The following is a 20,076-nucleotide window of genomic DNA, read 5'->3' on the forward strand; positions in this document are numbered from 1 at the left end:
TCGATAGGCTACAATCTGACCTTCATCAAAGTCGGAAACGTGATGGTACACATTTGTCCAACTTACACGAGGCATCACAACAACGTTTCTCCAGACAAAGCCGGTCAACTGCTGTTGGTGTATGAGAAATCAGTTGGCAACTTTCCTCATTTTAGCACGTTGTAGGTGTCGCCACCGGCACCAACCTTGTGTGAATGCTCTGAAAAGCTAACCATTTGCATATCACAGCATCTTCCTCCTGTCGGTTAAATTTCGCGTCTGTAGCGCGTCATCCTCGTGGTGTACCAATTTTAATGGCCAGTAGTGTATGAACTCAAGCCTGATTTGCAAAATTATCTTTAACCGTGATGTATGATGCCGCTAAATAGGTAACCGGCACCTGTGTATTTGCGGTTCCCTCCACGTCACATGGCGCCCCATTCATTTATCGACAAAGAGGAGCGCGCTCATTGTTCAGCGGTAACTTCATGTTTCAGGCTCTTTGTACATGACGACGTGCAGTAACAAAAGTAACGAGTACTTCAGTGTTACGTGCAAAGAGAATAACGACTGAACGTGCATGGTGCAAACTTGACGCCGAGGTGAGGAAAGTCGCGGGATACCTGCAAGTGTTGTCGTGGGCGTCATTTGGCTTGCCGTGGTGCAGCAGGTGGGCGTGGCAGGGACTCGACGCTTCGTTGGGTCCCGTGCAGAATCAGTGAGCCATGTTGCCTCTGTAGCCGTTCACAATCGTGAAAGTGTTGCCGGTGCAGCATTTTGTTCAAGAAGTGACCTCTCGATTATGTCCTGTAAATGTTTGATGGGATTCATATCAGTAGATCTGAGTGAGCAAATCATTAGCTCGAACTGTTCAAAATGTTCTTCAAACCAATCGCGAAGAATTGTGGGACAGTTACGCGGAACACTGTCATTCATAAAAGTTCTACCGTTGTTTGGGAATATGATGATTGGTGCAAATGGTCACCAAGTAGCCGAACATAACCATTTCCAATCATGGGTTCAGTTGGACCGAAGGACACAGTCCATTCCACGTAAACACACCTGACACTATTACAGAGCCACCACCAGCTTGCACAGTGCGTTGGTGACAACTTGGGTTCGTGGTTTAGTGCGGTCTGTGCCACACTCTAACCGTACCATTAGCTCCTATGAACTGAAATTCGGAGTTATCTGACCAGCCCACAGTTTTCCAGCCGTGTAGGGTCCAACGGGTATGGCTCTGCAGATAATGTCGTGCTGGTAGCAGGCACTCGTCTTGGGTGTCTGCTGCCTTTGCCCATTAACGCCAAGTTTTGCCGCACTGCCATAAGGGGTACGTTCGCCGTACGTCGCACATTGATTGCAGCGGTTATTTCAAGCAATGTTGCTCGTCTGTTAGTACTGACTACTCTACGAAACATCGTTGCTCTCGGTCGTTAAGTGCAGGCCATAGGCCACTGCGTTGTTTCGTAATAGAATGTCCCGTGCTCCAACTACTATTACGCTCTCAAATCCTATTAATTCCAGTCGTGCATAAAAGTATCACGACGGAAACCTTTGCACACGAATCACGTGAGTACAAATAACACCCGCGGCCCATTCATAGTTCGTGTACACGCTACTTTCGCAGACTGTATGTGTGCATATCGCTGCCCCACGACTTGTGTCGCCTCGCTGTAGTACTTAATTTTACGGCCGTAAGCCTTAACGCCGGCCGGAGTACCCGAGGGGTTGTAGGCGCTACAATCTGGGGCCGCGTGACCGCAATGGTCGCAGGTTCGAATCCTGCCTCGGGCATGGATGGGTGTGATGTTAGGTTTTAGTTCTGTCTAGGGGACTGACAACCTCAGATGTTAAGTCGTTAAGTCCCATAGTGCTCAGAGCCATTTTTGAACCTAAGCTTTAACAGTTCCACAGCAGGGGAGTCAGCCATCAGGCAAGTAGGAGCAGTGTGCGATTTGCAGGGGCGGATGGGGGATCCCCCCCCCCCCCCCCTCTGCATCAGACCATCCCCTCCTCTGGTTTTAGTTTATGCATCCCAACCTGGGATGTTTATTTCCACGCGCTGGACTAAAACTTTACATATAATTTAAATTTGTGGAGCCGAACACGGAAAGTTTTTAACAGTCTTACTATTAATATGTTTGCTTATGAATTTTGAAAAAGTGTTATGTAGTAGGTAAGCATTTCAAAACATTTAGAACAAAACGACAAGACTGCGCCCCAGCGTAAACGAGGCTTTAGAGCCAGGTCTGTATTGTATGGTGGATGTGATGTGTTGCATACGAAACTGAAACCTGCGATCAGATCCAAACGACGTGGGAAACGGTGAAGAGGTGTCATCCTACAGCAAGATAACGCTCGCCCACATTCTGCCAAACGGACAGACGACGCAATAAAGGAGTTGAGATTCGAGGTGCTGGAACATCCACCATACAGTCCAAACCTAGCTCCAAGCGATTTTCACATGTTTGGACCCTTAACGGAAGCACTACAGGGAAGAAGATTTGAAAGTAATGAAGACTTTATTGCTGCGGTGCGGTGCAACCGATAAACGTATTTTCTGATGAAACAAAAAAACTCGTATAACGTCGGGAAAACTGCATTGAAGTCCAGGGAGGTTACGTAGAAAAATAACGCATGTTTCAGTTTTCTATCATCAGAATAAGTACAGCTTTTCACAAATGTGCCTTTACTTTTTGAATTCCCCTCGTATACCTGTATGTAGATGATTTTGTAAATAAGCTTTACCTATAACGTACTTTTAAAGATATGACAAGGGATGGATTTTCTGATAGTGCTTACGCGTGAATAGCGAGTTCTGGCATTAACATCTATTTATAAATAACGGTTTAACCATGGGTAACGCCACGGTCCAAGCTAGTAACATGTATAATTATACTAACCCCCTAAGACATCCCCCCCCCCCCCACCCCCCAACTGGTAAAAGCACAAATCGAACACTGAGTAGGAGACCACGACACGTGTTCCAGTGACTCACGGACTGGGCGTTGGGCGCCGCTGTGCACGTGGCGGCGAGCAGCAGCGGCAGCAGCAGAGGCAGAGGCAGCGGCAGGTGTCGGGGGGCGGCCATGGCGGTTGCGGCGGGCGGCTGGGTGCCGTCGGGGGCTGCGCCGCGATTATAACGGCTGGCGAGCGGCAGATGGCCGCCCAGATAGCGGCGCGGCTTCCGGCTGGCGGCTGGCGGCCGCTATCTGCTGCCGCATCTCACACTGCGGCGGACAATGTGTAATGGATAGCACAGGGTATTAATACTTGTCGTAGCGTGTCACAGCTATTCTGTCCGCACGGAAAAAAATATAATTGTCTGTACGCCCCCACGTACGGCCTAGTCTCTCTGCTCTCTACATTGTCACAAGGCGATTTACCTGCACTGTTCAGGTAAAGTATTTCCTGAAACGTTTAATATACTGTAATACTGCTTCCACCCGAATGGACTGTGGAAACGTTCTCTGTAAACGATGTATACACTGGCGGTCCGAAACATTAGTATCACTGCCACCGCAGGGCTGTATGCCGCCTGGTGGCTGTGAGAGCACGTGACGCTGTTAAAGCGAAGCAAAGACGAACTGGGAATCATTCTAGCGACGATTTGCGGAAATCCGACGAATTAAGAGACTTTGCAGAAGCCGCATAGTTATGGTCCAGTGTCTCGGGGCGAGTATCCCGGAAACCTGGTGGCATGTCGTGGGCACCTATTTGGAAAGTCGTTGAAGAATGCTGTAACAACGAGTAGGTGACAAGGTTAAAAAAAGGACTTGGCCGTCCATACCTCATCACAGAACGTAGGGATCGGAGATCTACCTGTTCTTTATAACAGGGTAGGCGGCGATGTGTGGCAGGTCTGACAACACAGTGCCGGCGCAGGCAGAAGTGTTTTGGAGCTCACCGTTCAGCGCATAGTGGAGAACGCTGTGTTCTGCAGCAGAGGACACCTGCTTGTTCATATGTCGACCCATCCCAGTAACACCGTCAATTACGATTACAGTGGGCACGAGATCGACAGCATTGTGCCACCTGGTCGGATGAACCTGTTCATTGTGAAACTAGGTCGAGGGTCGTGTCTAGGTACGCTGTCATCCAGGCGGACTGGTGCTCCAAACATCCAGTGCGCCATGAATGCAGTCGGATGTGCGCGGTATTATGTTATGGTGATATTCACCTGGGCGCAAGCCGGTGTGCCCGAGCGCTTCTAGGCGCTTCAGTCTGGAACCGCGCGACCGCTACGGTCGCAGGTTCGAATCCTGCCTTGGGCATAGATGTGTGTGCTTAGGTTAGTTAGGTTTAAGTAGTTGTAAGATCTAGGCGACTGATGACCTCAGATGTTAAGTCCCATAGTGCTCAGAGCCAATTGAATCATTTGTTCACCCGGGCTTCCATGGGACCAGCTGTAATGGAAATGAGCGTATGGAGTCAGTAGCCGGGAGTTCCCAGGCTGGAAGTTCGGCCACCAAGTGCAACTCTTATTGAGTGCGACGCCGTATTGGGCGATTTGCGCGTCGACAATGGGGATGAAATGATAATGAGGACAGCAGAACACCCAGTCCATGAGGGGAGAAAATCCCCCAAAATTACCCAGCTAGGAATCGAACCTGGGCCCCTGTGCGTGGCATTCCAACGCGCTGACCATTCAGGTAAGGGGGGCGGACACCCGCAGTAATAATCAAAAGTACCATGATAGCTATGGACTTCGTGAACATTACTAAGGACCACCTCCAACCCCTTGGGCTTGATGTCTTCCCCAGCAACGGCCGCATCTTCCAGCAGGGTAACTGTCTGTGTCACAAGGCCAGAATCGTCCTGCAATGGTTTTAGGAGCATGATAGCGAACTCACGTTGGGGCTTGGCCATCATATACGGTTTAACCGAATTCGATAAAATCCAACTAACGGGGACGCTATTGGAATCCAGCTCGGCGCCGACAAACCAACTGCCCGCAAATTACGACAAGTGTGTGACCCTTGTGTGGGAATCTGGTGCCACAAACCTCTGGAAGCCTATCAAGTACTTGTCGAATCCATGGCACGCAGAATCGTTGTTGAATTGCGTTCCAAAGATAGGCCAGCACATTTTAAGTAACTGGTCATAAATGTTTGCTTCATAACTGTAGTCTCTTTTAGTGGCAGTGTTAATTGCGATGTATTTCTAAAAAATGGCACATTCGATGCCGTTGCTGTTGTATGCATATAGAAGTCCGTGTTGTACATAAGTGTCTTCAGGCTGATGGTGCATTCCAGCCTCACATAGTTAGATATAGTGAGCTGACAGAGGTCATGAGGTAGTGATATTCACAGATACATATGGCTGTTGTGTCGTGTAGACAGGGTACTGGATTGATGGAGCTGTCATTTGTACTCACATGATTCGGGTGAAAAGGTTCCCGTCGTGATTATGGCCGCGCAACGGAAATTAGCAGACTTCAAACGTGGAATGGTAGTAGGAGCTTAGACGCATGGGACATTCCACTTAGGAAATCGTTAGGGAATTCAGTATTCTGAGATCCACAGTGTCAACAGTGTGCCGAGGATACCAAATACGCATTGGCCGCCGGCCTTCACTTAACGCCCGAGAGCAGATGCGTTTGCGTAGGTGTGTCGGAACCGACAGAAGAGTAACACTTCGTGAAATAGTCGCAGAAACCAATGTACACCAATGTATCCGTTAGGGCAGTGCGGCGAAATTTGGCGTTACGGTCTGTGCCAGCAAACGGCCGACGCGATTGCCTTTGCTTACAGCACGACACCACTTGCCGCGCCTCTCCTGAGCAGTTGGACTATAGGCGACTGGCAAAGCGTAGCCTGCTCAGATGAGTCCCAGTTTCAGTTGGTAAGAGCTGATGGAGGGTGCGAGTGTGGTGCAGACCTCACGAAGGCATGGATCGAAGTTGTCAGCAAGACGCTGTGCCAGCTGGTGATGGGCACATAACGGAGTTGACTGCAAATGGTTATGTTCAGCTACTTGGAGACCCTTTACAGCCATTCATGGACTTCGCATTCCCAAAAAAACGTCACTGGGCCACAGTCGTTTTCTGTTGGTTGGAAGAACGTTGTGGACAATTCGAGCGAATGATTTGCCCGCACACATCGCCCTGCGTGAATCCCATTGAACATCTGTGGGACATAACTGAGAGGTCAACTCGTGTACAAAATCCGGCACCGGCAACACTTTCGCAATTAGGGACGGCTAGTGAGGCAGTATGGATCAGTATTTCTGCAGTGGACTTCCATCACTTGCTGAGTCCATGCCACGTCGAGTTACTGTACTATGCCTTGCGAAAGGAGGTTCTACTTGATATCAGAAGGTGTTCCATGACTTACAAATGGAACGCTTGAGAAAAGTTTAATTTAAAACTAATACTAATAACACGTGGCTAAAAGTGGTTGGACTGACACACCAACTGGTAGGGAACTGACACCGCATTTAAGGATGACCCGCCAGTTAATAACGTGACAGTTATGCTCTTGTTTCTGCCGAAACTTTGGAAGGAAAGTGCATGTCGAAATTTAATGGATATGTGTGATAGGAAGTGCAAGTGTGTATATTATCACACCACAAGTCTAATGTCAAAATACAGACTCGCATTGAAAAATTACGTCAGCAACGTCAAGAGAAAACAAAACCACAAAAGAACGTTATTACAAATATTTCGTCAACACTCTGTTCAAGTCACCAAGTATTTGAAGTGTCTACTGACTGCTGCAGTACACTCTGCACTCGCTGCTGCAGGGTCTCCTGCACAGACTGAACAGATTCCACGGATATCGTCGCACGTACACCGAGAATGTCATCTTTTGAATTCTCCTTGGACGAACTTGTGCATCGACCTCATCTTCGACGTATATCGAGAGAAGAAAGTCCAGTGGCAGGAAATCAGGTGTTTAGTGGGACAAAGTTCGTTTCAGAGCCTTTTGTTAGTGTGGATTTGCCAACATCAGGAGCTAGTACACATTCAGGGGCAAACCTATCATTCCCTTTTGATTGACTAGTAATTAACCTATGATTCTACTAAGGGGATTATGACCCACTGGCGGTAATGCTTTCTTTTGAAAGACAGGTCATCAATCTATTGTTCCCCCATCACTTTGGGAAGTCACCAATACATGCACTTTTCTGATATCAATTTAATTGACTAATTAATGAAATCGATGAATTAATTACCCCCACCACCACCTCTGGAAAACCACCCAGCCCTCCCCCTACCCTTCTCAACCTAGAAAGTAGCAGCTCTCTGCTGGATAGGAAGGATGTCATGACAGGAAGTTCAATTACATAGCAAAGGCTACACTGTTTATTTATAAGATTCAGTTTGCAGGATTTGGATCTCTTTCATTTGTGGGAAAAGCTCACATCCTGTAACTACATGTGATTATTACACGTTTACAGTGCTGCTGATTGTAAGTGTCGCTTTATTGGAAAATTTTCGTGTGTGCACTCATGTTGACATCCTGAGATCGATTGACCTGGTACACAGTGCCACCACCAGATGAGCCCTCCCCCCTATCCCTCGCCCCCTCCCTGATCTTCCCAGAAAAAAATGGTGGGAAAAAGACTCTGTTCTGGAGAGGAAGGGTCTCAAAAGACGTAAATCAAATCAAAGTCAATAATATTTTGAAACATCTCCATTTAATCAGTTTACTGGAGACAGGGATCTCCAGCTTGGGTAGAGTTCACAGCTGCATCCCACATCGTTGCCACCTATAAGGTAATAACTGTAATCACCAAGGATTGGAATGAAGTACGGTATTGCAGCCACTGTTTGGGGCCTCACACTTATGTGTCTATCGTCAGGGCGCCGCCACGAAGGTTAAAACCACCAAAAGTCCTAATGAGATTTTCACTCTGCAGCGGAGTGTGAGCTGATATGAAACTTCCTGGGAGATTAAAACTGTGTGCCGGGCCGAGACTCGAACTCGGGACCTTTACCTTTCGCGGGCAAGTGCTCTACCAACTGAGCTACCCAAGCACGACTCACGCCCCGTCCTCACAACTTTATTCTGCCAGTACCTCGTCTCCTACCTTCTAAACTTTACAGAAGCTTCGCAGGAGAGCTGGGCAGAAGAAATGTCAATAAATCTATAAAATTACAAAAAGTGACAGAAAATACGTACAAATTGAGGGAAAATATGCCCAAATGCATGGAAATTGAGGGAGTACTTGGAAGTCTTCTGCTTGGTGCAGGACAATTCTTGTGCATGGGAAACGTACATCTACATCTTTATGACTAGTGTGCAAATTACGTTTAAGTGTCTGTTTAATCGAATCACCTTCAAAATTCTCTATTATTCGAATCTCGTACAGAACTAACACCCGTATCTTTCCGTACAAGCTCTGATTTCCCTTATTTCACCGTGGTGATCGTTTCTCCCTATGTAGGTCGGTGTCAACAAAATAATTCGCTTTTGGGGAGAAAGTTGGTGATTGGAATTTCGTGAGAAGAGTCCGTCGCAACGAAAAACACCTTTCTTTTAATGATGTCCATCCCAAATACTGTATCATTTCAGTGACACTCTCTTCCACATTTCGTGATAATATAAAACGTGCTGCCTTATTTGTACTTTTTCGATGTACTCCGTCAGTCCTATCTGGTGAGCATCCAACACCGCGCAGCAGTAGTCTAAAACAGGACGGACAAACGTAGTGTAGGCAGTCTCTTTATTAGAACTGTTACATTTTCTAAGTGTTCTGCCAATAAGACGCAGTCTTTGGTAAGCCTTCCCCTCAACGTTTTGTACGTGTTCCTTCCAATTTAAGTTGTTTGTAATTGTAATACCTAGGTATTTAGTTGAATTTACGGCTTTGAGATTAGACTGATTTATCGTGTAACCAAAGTTTAACGAATTCCTTTTAGCACTCATGTGGATGACCTCACACTTTTCGTTATTTAGGGTCAACTGCCAATTTTTTCAGCATACAGATACCTTTTCTAAATCGTTTTGAAATTTGTTTTCATCTTCTGATGACTTTATTAGTCGATAAACGACAGCGTTATCTGCAACCTAAGATGGCTGCTCAGATTGTCTCCCAAATCGTTTATATAGATAAGGAAAAGCAAAGGGCCTATAACATTACCTTGGGGAACGCCAGAAATCGCTTCTGTTTTACTCGATGACTTTTCGTCAGTTGCTACGAACTGTGACCTCTCTGACAGAAAATCACAAATCCAGTCACATAACTCAGACGATATTCCATAAGCGGGCAATTTTACTACAAGCCGCTTGTGTGGTACAGTGTCAAAAGCCTTCCGGAAATCCAGAAATACGGAATCGTATAGAGCTAATGCGTCAGCATACTCTGAAAGGAACCTAATTGATGTACAGTCTGGACCAGAAGACTTCCTTTTGTTAAGTTACTTAAGTTGCTTCACTGCTCCGAGGATATTTACTTCTACGTTACTCATCATGGTAGTGTTCTTAACTCGGATTCTGGAATATTTACTGCGTCTTCTTTTATGAAGGCATTTCGGAAGGCTGTGTTTAGTAACTCTGCTTAGGCAGCACTGTCTTCGATAGTATCTCCACTGCTGTCGCGCAGAGAAGGCTAACATACTTCACATATGACCAGAATCTCTCTGGATTTCCTGCCAGGTTTGTAGACAAATTTTCGTTGTGGAAACTGTTACAAGCATCTCGCATTGACGTCCGCGCTAAGTTTCGAGCTTCTGTAAAAGGTGACCAATCTTAGAGATTTTGCGGCTGTTTAAATTTGGATAGTTTGTTTCATGCAACAGTGTTCTGACCCGTTTTGTATACCGAGGAGAATCAGCTCCGTCGTTTGTTAATTTATTTAGTATAAATCTCTCAATTCCTGCCGATACTATTTTTTTTAATTCAAGCCACATCTGGTCTACACTTATATTATTAATTTGGAAGGAGCGGAGGTTGTGTCTCAGGAAGGCGTCAAGTGAATTCTTATCTCCTTTTTTGAATAGGTATATATTTCGTTTATGTTTGGAGGATTTGGGGGTTACAATATTCAGTCTCGCTACGAAAACCCTGTGTTCACTAATCCCTGTATCCTTTTTGATGCTCGTTATTAACTCAGGGTCATTTGTTGCTAGGAGTTAAAGAGTGTTTCACAAACATTTACTATTAGCTTGGGCTCATGAACTAACAGCTCGAAATAATTTTCAGAGAATGCGTTTAGAACAATTTCGGATGATGTTTTATGCGTACCTCCGGAATTAAACACGTATTTTTGCCAACATATCGAAGGTAAATCAAAATCACCACCAACTATAATCGTATGAGTCGGGTACGTGTTTAAAATCAAACTCAAGTTTTCTTTGAACCGTTCAGTAATTGTATATCTCAATTGGGATGTCGGTAAAAGGATACAATTATAATTTTATGCCGGTTGCCAACAATGACCTTTCCCTATACTAACACACAGGAACAATCTACTTCAATTTCACGACAAGATAAAGTACTTCTAACAGTAACAAACTCCTTCGCGAAACGTGTTTAGCCTATCCTTTCACAACACCGTTAGGCTTTTAGCAAAAATTTCGGCTGAGCTTATCTCCGGCTTTAGCCATCTTTCAGAGCCTATAACGATTTGAGCATCAGTGTTTTCTATTAGCACTTGGAGCGCTGGTACTTTCCCAACACAGCTACGACAATTTACAACTTTTATACCGATGCTTCCTGTATCTACGTTCTTCCTGTGTTCGGCCTGCACCCTTTGTGAGTGAACCCCGTTTTTTGTTTTCCCAAGAGCCGCTAGCCTAAAAAAACACCCAGTGCAAGCCACACAGCACCTGTTACCCGTATAGCCACGTGCTGCATATAGTGGACATCTGATCTATTCAACGGAGCCCGTAATCAAACCACCCTTCGGCGCAAGTCGCGGAATTGCAGCCTTCTCGGTCGCAGAACCGTCTGAGCCTTTGATACAGACCCTTCACTCGGCCCTGTACCAGAGGTCCGAAATTAGTCAAATCTGCTGCAAATAGCCAGCTCTTCTTTCAACTTGCAAGCAAGACTGGCAGCCTTTACCACTTCTATTAGCCGCTAGAAATCAGACAGAATCCAAAGTGACTCACATCATTGGTGTCGACGTGAGCCACTACCTGCAGTTGGCTGCACCCTGTGGTCCTCATGGCATCTGGGAGGACCCTTCCCACATCTGGGATGACTGCACCCGGTATGCACACAGAATGCTCATTGGTTTTGTTTCCCTTCTTGGCAGCCATGTCCCTAAAGGGCCCCATAGCGCGCCTGACGTTGGACCTCCCAACTATCAATAATCCACCCTCTGTGATTGTCCAGATCTTGCAGGCTGAGAGGTTTCCTCTGAGAAGGGACAGGAACAGCATCTGGCTCAGTAACAGTGTCAGCCACAGACAGCACCAGAAGCCTGTTTGTCTGAGAAACCGGGGAGGCTTTACGTGCGGCCGCGTGGGAAGTCTTTCGCCGTCGGCTACGCACCGGGTGAACAGTAACTGGGCTGGCCATCGATGACTGATCGGAGGGCTCGGACGTGCTGGACGTCCGTTGGATCCCCACGGCCGGCCCACAACAGTGGTGCCCATCCACTGCAGCCTCAAACTGTGTAACCGAAGTCATCACAGCCTGAAGCTGAGTGCGAAGTGGCACCAACACGGTTCGCATCCGCACACAATAATCGCAGTCCTTGTCCATACTAATGACCGTGGAAAGCTAAGCTATGCTGATAAATGGACTATCGACTCGTGCTACGGAAATCTACTGCAGACCCTGACGAAAACGCAGGAACTGTGTCTAATAAATTAGATTAATACGCAGAGATTCAAAAACCTAACTACCGTAGCACTCAGGTGAAACTAAATAATTCACCCCTGTTTGGAAATTTGTAATATGTCACAAAATCGGTTAACTTTCCGACGTAAACGAAAACGTGAGAACTGTGGCTATTAGATATTAAATTAACATGCAGAAACTCATGAAACTAAACTATTAAAGCACACAGATGATATTATAAAATTCTCTCCTGGTTAGGAACTCGTAAAAGTCACAATATCGGTTACTTCCCTGTTGCTACTTGTGTCTTGGTCAGCTACTGCTGCCTGACTGTAGCTAGCATAGAAGCAACGGTTATTTTTTGCAATGACGGCAATGGGACAATTGTAATATTATGTTTAATGTGGTTGACCATCGAACGTCCGTGTGACCCCAAAGTTATCGGCAACCACATTATAGATTTTTATGAAGTGTCCTTAGCTAAAGAGCGTTGTACTACCAGCTGGGATGACTGCAATATACAACTACAGAATGGATCGCGTGTTTGACCTTGTGAACGGCTGTTTTTGTGCTTTAAACCCTAATTAACAGTATTTACCCTGTGCTACTCTGTACTCACCCTCAGTCACAACCTTGAGGTGTCAGCTAACAAACAGTTGCTGTATGGTTTTCATAACAACAGTCTACTGTATGTCTGTAGAAGTAATAATGATACATGCAAGCTCACTGCTCTGATGGTTAATGGAAAAGACAGCTATCTGCCTCCAAACTGACATGGATCTGCGCTAAAGAACTATAGAAAGTAGATGGAGTGATCGGTTGAGAGGAAGAGAGGGAGACGTTGCTGCAGGACATTTCTCACGAATTTAACCATTTTTACCTCTTATTCTCTTGGGATGTATATGTTGTATGGTATGGCCTGTGATCGAATCGTGTATTAATGTGTGTTCTGTGTGGGACTCAGGGCAGTGTCCAATTCCCACCGCTAACAGCAAACGCTTCCTAACGACGGTCAGAAGCGGACTTGTACCTTTCGTGTGATGAAACACGTCCATCGATGAAAAAGAGTTTCGGTACCCTCTTATAGACGAATGAAGATGTATGTGAAGTAATCCTTTTGTCTGCCACATCTTGCAATTAAATCGAGTCTTCTGTTTCATATATACATGAAACGATTGTTAGTACACTTTTCACGTTCGTCCTATCCAAAATGCATGCAAGTGGGTCATTAGGGGGAGGGCAAGTATTAGGAGTTTTTAGTAGGTTGCTGTATTTGATGCGCAAATATTGTCGTATAAAATCACACAGAAAATGGGTATGTCTGCAATTTGACCATATACATATCAAAAACGGAAAAATTATGGAAAATTACAGAAAATCGCTAAAATTCGGGGAAATCCTAGTAAAATTGCGGAAATGGACTGAGAATACATAAAATTACAGACAAATACAATAAAAAGAGTATTGAGCAAAATCAATAAATTTGTGTGTTCTGGAGGAGGAGAGTAGACTGATGCTACGTATACACGTCTTAATAGTGGAGAGAGGAGGCATTCTAGAAACATAACGTCAAGGAGAAACGGAAATATTATCCCGCATATGACCAATACAGCCATTGGGCAATGACTACTTTGTGTAAGAGGGAGGTTGAGGGGGGCTTTAGTAAACTGTGACAAGACTGTACATCTCATGCTACTGACTGTGGTGTTTATTTCATCGTAAGGTGCCACTCACTGTTCCTTTGTATGCATTTTCGGCTGTCGACTATGGTTTCATAGGGCTGTTGTGAACACACCACAATTTCCAAACCCTAATCAGGCTTGAACTTCGTAAACAGCAGGCGCACACACCTATGTAGTGTTTATGTTTTCTTCGGTGTGTTTTATCACCTTACAGTTTTCACCATAGTTTATCGTAGAGAAACTTCCAGGGTGAATGTGTGTCATACTCTGGGAATATATTTCTTACAGTGATATATAACAGCATTCCATTCGTCACGACTAAAGATCGGATGCCGCACTGCTCTAATGTTATAGCGTGTTTTAAGCGCCTTAGCCTTACGAATGCATGTATTTATGTTCCATTATCATTTCTCTCTTACCAATACCTTCTTGGTAATGTATGAAGATGGCATCTGTTTTTTCGGACATGTCTGAAAGATTGAATACCATTGGTGGTATTGGAGCTCCCGAAGAATGAAATTTGAATAAAATTCAGAGCATTAGCTGCTTACAGGCATTGATAAATATCAACGGGGACAGTTGAAAATGTGCTGCTCCGACTGGGAGTCGATCCCGGGATCTCCTGCTCACATGATAGACGCTCTTCCGAATGAGCCATCGAGGACACAGAGGATAGTGCGACTGCAGGGACCTCTCTCTAGCATGTTCCCCGTGAGATACACACTTCCAGCTTACTGCCCACACACTACACTTGTAGTGCCCCTGCCCACTATACTCATTATTCGCTGCAGACAATCTACCGATTCCCGCAAAAGTTTGAGCAATGTGAGCGCATCTGCACTGAAGATCATTGGCCGGTAAGCGTTATCTATATGCACTGTCCATGTTGATATTTATCAACCCCTGTAAGCATCTAATGGTCAGGATTTCATTGTAAATTCAATTTAATTTCTTCCTTCTTGGTAATGACCTCAGAAACTAGAACAGTTGGTCGGAAATGATGGCACAGTCGATTTACGTAAAGTGCTTCAAACTTTGTCCATCTGGGACTTCGTCATGCATAAAACCATACCATTTCTTCTTCGTAACTGTCTATTATATCATCACAATACTCTCATATGTACTATACACCGATAAGGGGTGCCAGCCTCCTCGACATGCGCGCATCTGGAGAGATTTCATGAACCTGGGTGGGTGGTGTGTGTAAGACTGCTGTGGAACAGCAGTTGTGGACTTGGCTTGCTCTGTTCCTGCATGAGATGTGGAATGTAGCCTCCCATTTCTGGTCAGCTGTTAATTAAGTCGGTGACAATGTTGCAGGGAGAGTTGGTCAAAGACAATGCGATGAATCTTTCAGTCTCTAGCTTTATCCTGAGAATGTTCTGTGAATCCCATTCACATAGGGAAAGATGGGCAATAGTAATTATAAATTATGCACCATGATAGAACTGCTAGAAATATGTAGACTGCTGTCTGGTGTACTTTGGTATATACATATATGTCCGAGAATTAACAATGTATGGATGTACTGCACAGTCATCTGTCTACATTCGCAATGCGGTATATCGTACGCGTACAGTACTGGAGGGGTGGTTTAGCAATGATACAGAACTTTGGAAGTGTGCTACCATGTCACTGGTCGGCATTGGAAACTGGTAAATTTGCTGAAATTGATCGCGGTATCAACTGTGGTGATTACTACAGTACGTCAACAGTATCTTTTACATCCCATCGATCCACTGGTATGCTGTTGATTACAACAAAATGATTGACTGACATAACTTCTTTGAGATAGAGAGACAGTCGTGGTGGAGGGGCAACACCCACTGGGGATGGAAAGCACTGAAACAGTGGTTGCGTACATGACTGCAATATGAAGAATAAATTGAAATGGAACACCTAGGAATCTGCACATCGCTTTTAAAGACGGCTTTAAATGTAGAGGGCATCAGTCATCTTCGATCAGCTATTTGGAAACGTTCCAAAATTCCACAGAACTCTTCCAGTTTCCATATGTCACAATGTGTTCCACATTTTCTTGTCAGAAAGAAACACTACCTCTGTCTTTTACTTCAGCCGTCCAGTTTTCTGTGAGAGCCAATGCATCAACACATGTTAATGTCTGTTTAGCACCTAACACAGATCTCGAAGTCATGGTGGGAAAAACAAAATGATGGCAGTGTACAAAGCTAGAGTCATACACTGCTTGGATGTGTTACAGCAGAAACAATGACACAGTGACCCTCTCTTGCGATTCATAGTCTGTGAGATACAGTCCTCCAACAGTACAGGTGATGACACTTTATCCTGGAATGTAGAAGTGACTTCGATCGCTGGCTACCTGCTCCAATGGATCCATATCTGTATATTTAATATTATCGCCACATATGCTCGATGCTAACACATAGATGGTATTTGTTTTTGACGTACCAGAAGGCAGGGACATGGTAATAGCTCTCTACAGTGTGACATTAGCTGAGTTTTTACTGAAAGTAGTTTTCCTCTATTAGATCGTATAAAATAACGATGATAGAGAGAATTTTGGGTAACAGATGGGAATTCTAACAACCCTACCACAACAAAGGTCAAGATTTAATAATGATTGTCGTGTTGCTCACCCTGCTAAATACTGCATTTTCGGGCAACAAAAAAGTCATTATGTGGCAGGTGTCATTAGAGCACAGTTAATAAAGTCATGTAATAATGAATAAATTAGGCACTCATCTTTTCGTGTTTCCCACGCTGGTCTCGATGTAAAATCATGGTTCAATCGTCGAAAATCTAGGTGGTGATGATTCCAAGCTTGGATGCAAAGAGGCCTAGGTTTTATTCCGCTAGATTCAAAAGTTTTGTAGATGCGCTTCACAAACCATTCTTGAAGATTAAACCTTTCAAAGTTAGCACAATGGTGATATAAAAAAAATAATCAGCACTCCGAATTTAAGTTACACTTCATTTTCATTGCTTTTGTTGCAATATCACGAAACACACAAAACATCACTTCACAATACAAAATATACTTAAAAACATCTTTCTCACATTTTATAAGCTAACTACAATATACGTCTTTCCAACATGGCGTCTAACAAACTAAACTAATAATCGCTTACGCGCCCAAAAATCAGAGTTACAAGCGCGTCAGAGATCATAGTGACAAAAGAAAGAATACACATAAAAATAATATCATTCCAATATGAACATATCGATGTATTAAAAATGAAATCAAATCTGAATGTTGTCTCAGAAATATGTTAACTACTTTACAGAAACACAGTAGAATTTTGCTGGTATCGAGAGATTCAGGTGAGGTGCCGTAATGGTTGCGTAATTCAAGTATCATTACAGAATTCACCCTGATTTATGCAGAACTCATTCAGATTGCAGTACCTCTATGTAGTTTGGAAGTGAACTGCATTGCACTGGCAAAACCCTCCTCCTTCTTCCAGTTCCTGACAAGAAACACCGCTGTAACTGTTTTGTACTGTCTTTTTTTCTACTACATCGTGCTGCTGAAGAAAGATTCGTTTCGTATTCGCCTTACAGATCGTACAAGGTTGGTGGGGCTGTGACAGCATCCCATTTCCACCGAGTGGTCAGAAAAGTCGATCCTTTCGCAGTTACTCAGCTCACCCTGTTTCTTCATGTGTTGCAGAAGGTGGCAGATATAGCTCTCTCCCACTTTTGTTCAGTTCCGACTTCAATTGGGACGATCACATGAACAAAGCTGCAGGGAGGGCGGGGTAGAGAATGAGGAAGAGTTACAAGATGCAGAGGGAGTGTGTAAAGATCCGTACTAGAGTTTTTACTGTAGTAGATAGGTTACAGAAGGGTGAGCTGTCTCGAAATATGAAAGTGGTACGAATATTGACTACCAGTGGCTACAATCATTAAAAGACATCTCCATAGGGTCCAAGCATGTGGCTGAATGGATAGACTAGATTCCAAATCACAGACAGCATTTCTTCTAGAGGGCGTAATGCTATTAGCATCTCTTGTGTATGCCAGTAGAATCAAGACAGCTTTTTATGCTGGGTGATGGTAGCATAGTCATTGTGATCCTGATTTTAACAGCGCAGTCCTTACTTAAAATGTACGTTGCCAGCAGTAGAATCCTTCTGAGGTCAACTTCAAATGTCAGTTCTCAATAGTGTCATTTGAAGAGAACGTCTTCCCTAAAGGGATCTCCAAGTGACTCTCATGGTCGATTAAATTAATTAGCCTTTCAATTTGATAGCAGTTATGCATCTCCTCGTGGGTGGAAACGATAGCTAGGGCACCATGGAAACGATTCAGAAGAACGCGTGCGATAATTGTTCGTTTTTATCGTTGTGGCGATATCTTTCAATGATATTTCAACCTCCCACCTACACAGGGAGAGACAATTATCCAAAAAAATCAGATGCATTACCGAATTTATAAAATAATACAAAGTATAAACCTGATATTTAGAACTTCTCTGTGCTGTTACCCTCAGAGATTTAGTATGTTTATTTAGTTATTTGTTTATTTATTTATTTACACGTCAAGTTCCATAGGATCAATTCTCCAAGGTCATGGAACGTGTCAGTATATGAAATTACAATATAAAAATAATAACAGATAAAAATAAATGTTATGACCCGAAAAACGTCAGTTCATAAGTTTTAAGTAAACGCAGTCAACAGTACAAAATATATATATATATATATATATATATATATATATATATATATATATATATATATATATATATATTGAGAGGCCAATATCAAAATACCCAGACTCGTCGAACGATCACTCACTTCAGATACCGTTCAAATCATAAAAATGGTAGTATTTAGTCTTTGAACAAGATCCTGAATGTGGGTTTTCCACGACAGCTTACGATCTATCTGAAAACCTAGAAATTTTAGCTGTTCATTTTCACTAATCGTATGCCAACTCTGTGAAATTAAAACATGAGGTATTTATCGTTGAATTGTGAGTTAGAAACTATAAAAACTAAGTCTTCTTGTGGTTTAGTGTTAGTTTATTTTCTACAAGCCATGAACTGCACTATTTGAAACCGAGCCAACGTTGCACATTACCAAGCTAGTGTCATCAGCAAACATAAATATTTTAGAGTTACCTGTAATACTAGAAGGCATATCATTTATATAAATAAGGAACAGAAGTGACCCCAACACTGATCCCTGCGGCACCCCCCACTTGACCAACCCCACTCAGACTCCACATCACAGCCATTCTCAACATTGCTAATAATGATCGATTGCTGTATGTTGCTAAAGCAAGAAGTGAACCAATTGTTAGCTACTCCACATTTCCCCACAATAGTCCAACTTCTGGGGCAATATTTTGTGGGCAACACAATTAAATGCCGTTGTTAAATCCAAAAATATACCTAGCTTTCGAAACATTTTGTTTAAACCATCCAGTACCTCACAAAAAGAGAATATAGTATTTTCAGTTGTTAAACGACTTCTAAAGCCAAACTGCGCATTCGACAGCAAATCGTATGATATAAAATTATCAATTATCCTTATGTACACAGCCTTTTCAATAAGTTTTTGCAAACACTGATGGTTTAGGAGTAAGTCTAAAATTATCTACATAATCCCTTTTTATAAAACGGCTCTACTGCTGAGTACTTTAATCGCTCAGGAAACTGACCATACATAAAGGAAAAATTACAAATACGGCTGAATACAGGGCTAACATGTACAGCACAGTACTTTAATGTTCTGCTAGCCATTCCATCATAATCATGAGAGTCCTTAGTCTCCTTCTTGTCTGTATCACAGAGGAGTATTTCAGACATCAATCTCGGAAATCCATTTGGCAAAAAACTTATATAATATTTATTTAATTCACCAGCAATGCTGAGAAAATGATTGTTAAATACTGCATATATATCTGATTTATCAGCAACAGAAATATTTTTGCTGGGAACTGACTTTATATCGTCGTCCTTGTACTGTTTGTGAGTCACTTCCTTCACAACAGAGCATATGGTTTTAATTTTATCCTGTAGATTAGCTATTCTATTTGCATACCACATATTCTTTGCCTTCCTAATAACATTTTTAAGCACCTTACAATACTGTTTGTAATGGGCTACTGTAGCTTGATTGTGACTACTTCTAACATTTTGATATAATTTTCGCTTTGTTCTACATGATATCCTTATCCCTCTAGTCATACCCCCAGGCTGCCTATTACGTTTAGAACGTTCTAATGGAAAGCAACTCTCAAAGAGTATGAGAAATGTCTTAAGGAAAGCATTACATTTGTCATCTATGTTATCAGCACTATAAACATCTTATCACTCTTGTTCCTTGAGATAGTTTAGAAAACTCTCTATTGCTGTTGGATTAACTTTCCTACATAGTTTGTAATTAAATGCGACATTTGTTTGAGTGCTAAAGCCTTCTAGTGATAAAATTTATGCATCATGTTCTGAAAGGCCATTCACACTTTTACTAACAGAATGCCCATCTAGTAATGAAGAATGAATAAAAATATTATCTATGGCTGTGCTACTGTTCCCCTACGCCCTAGTTGGAAAAATCACTGTCTGCATCAAATCATATGAATTTAGGAAACCTACCAACATTCTTTTTCTTGCACAATCATATTCAAAATTTATATTGAAGTCATCACATATAACTAATTTCTGGCACTTCCTACAAAGTGAATCA

The 20,076-nt window shown here is 43.3% G+C and overlaps 1 protein-coding gene across 1 annotated transcript in view; it reads right to left on the reverse strand.

Moving 5' to 3' along the window:
• Window positions 1-20,076, reverse strand: part of LOC126272697 (translation initiation factor IF-2-like) — a 135,858-nt gene that overhangs the window by 54,008 nt on the left and 61,774 nt on the right. The window contains exon 3 of the mRNA XM_049975730.1: window positions 2,981-3,108. Within this exon, the coding sequence (XP_049831687.1) occupies window positions 2,981-3,108 (128 nt within the window). The remainder of the gene's footprint in view (window positions 1-2,980; window positions 3,109-20,076) is intronic.

This window comes from Schistocerca gregaria, chromosome 5, assembly GCF_023897955.1.
Source record: "Schistocerca gregaria isolate iqSchGreg1 chromosome 5, iqSchGreg1.2, whole genome shotgun sequence".
Classification (NCBI taxonomy): Eukaryota; Metazoa; Arthropoda; class Insecta; order Orthoptera; family Acrididae; genus Schistocerca; species Schistocerca gregaria.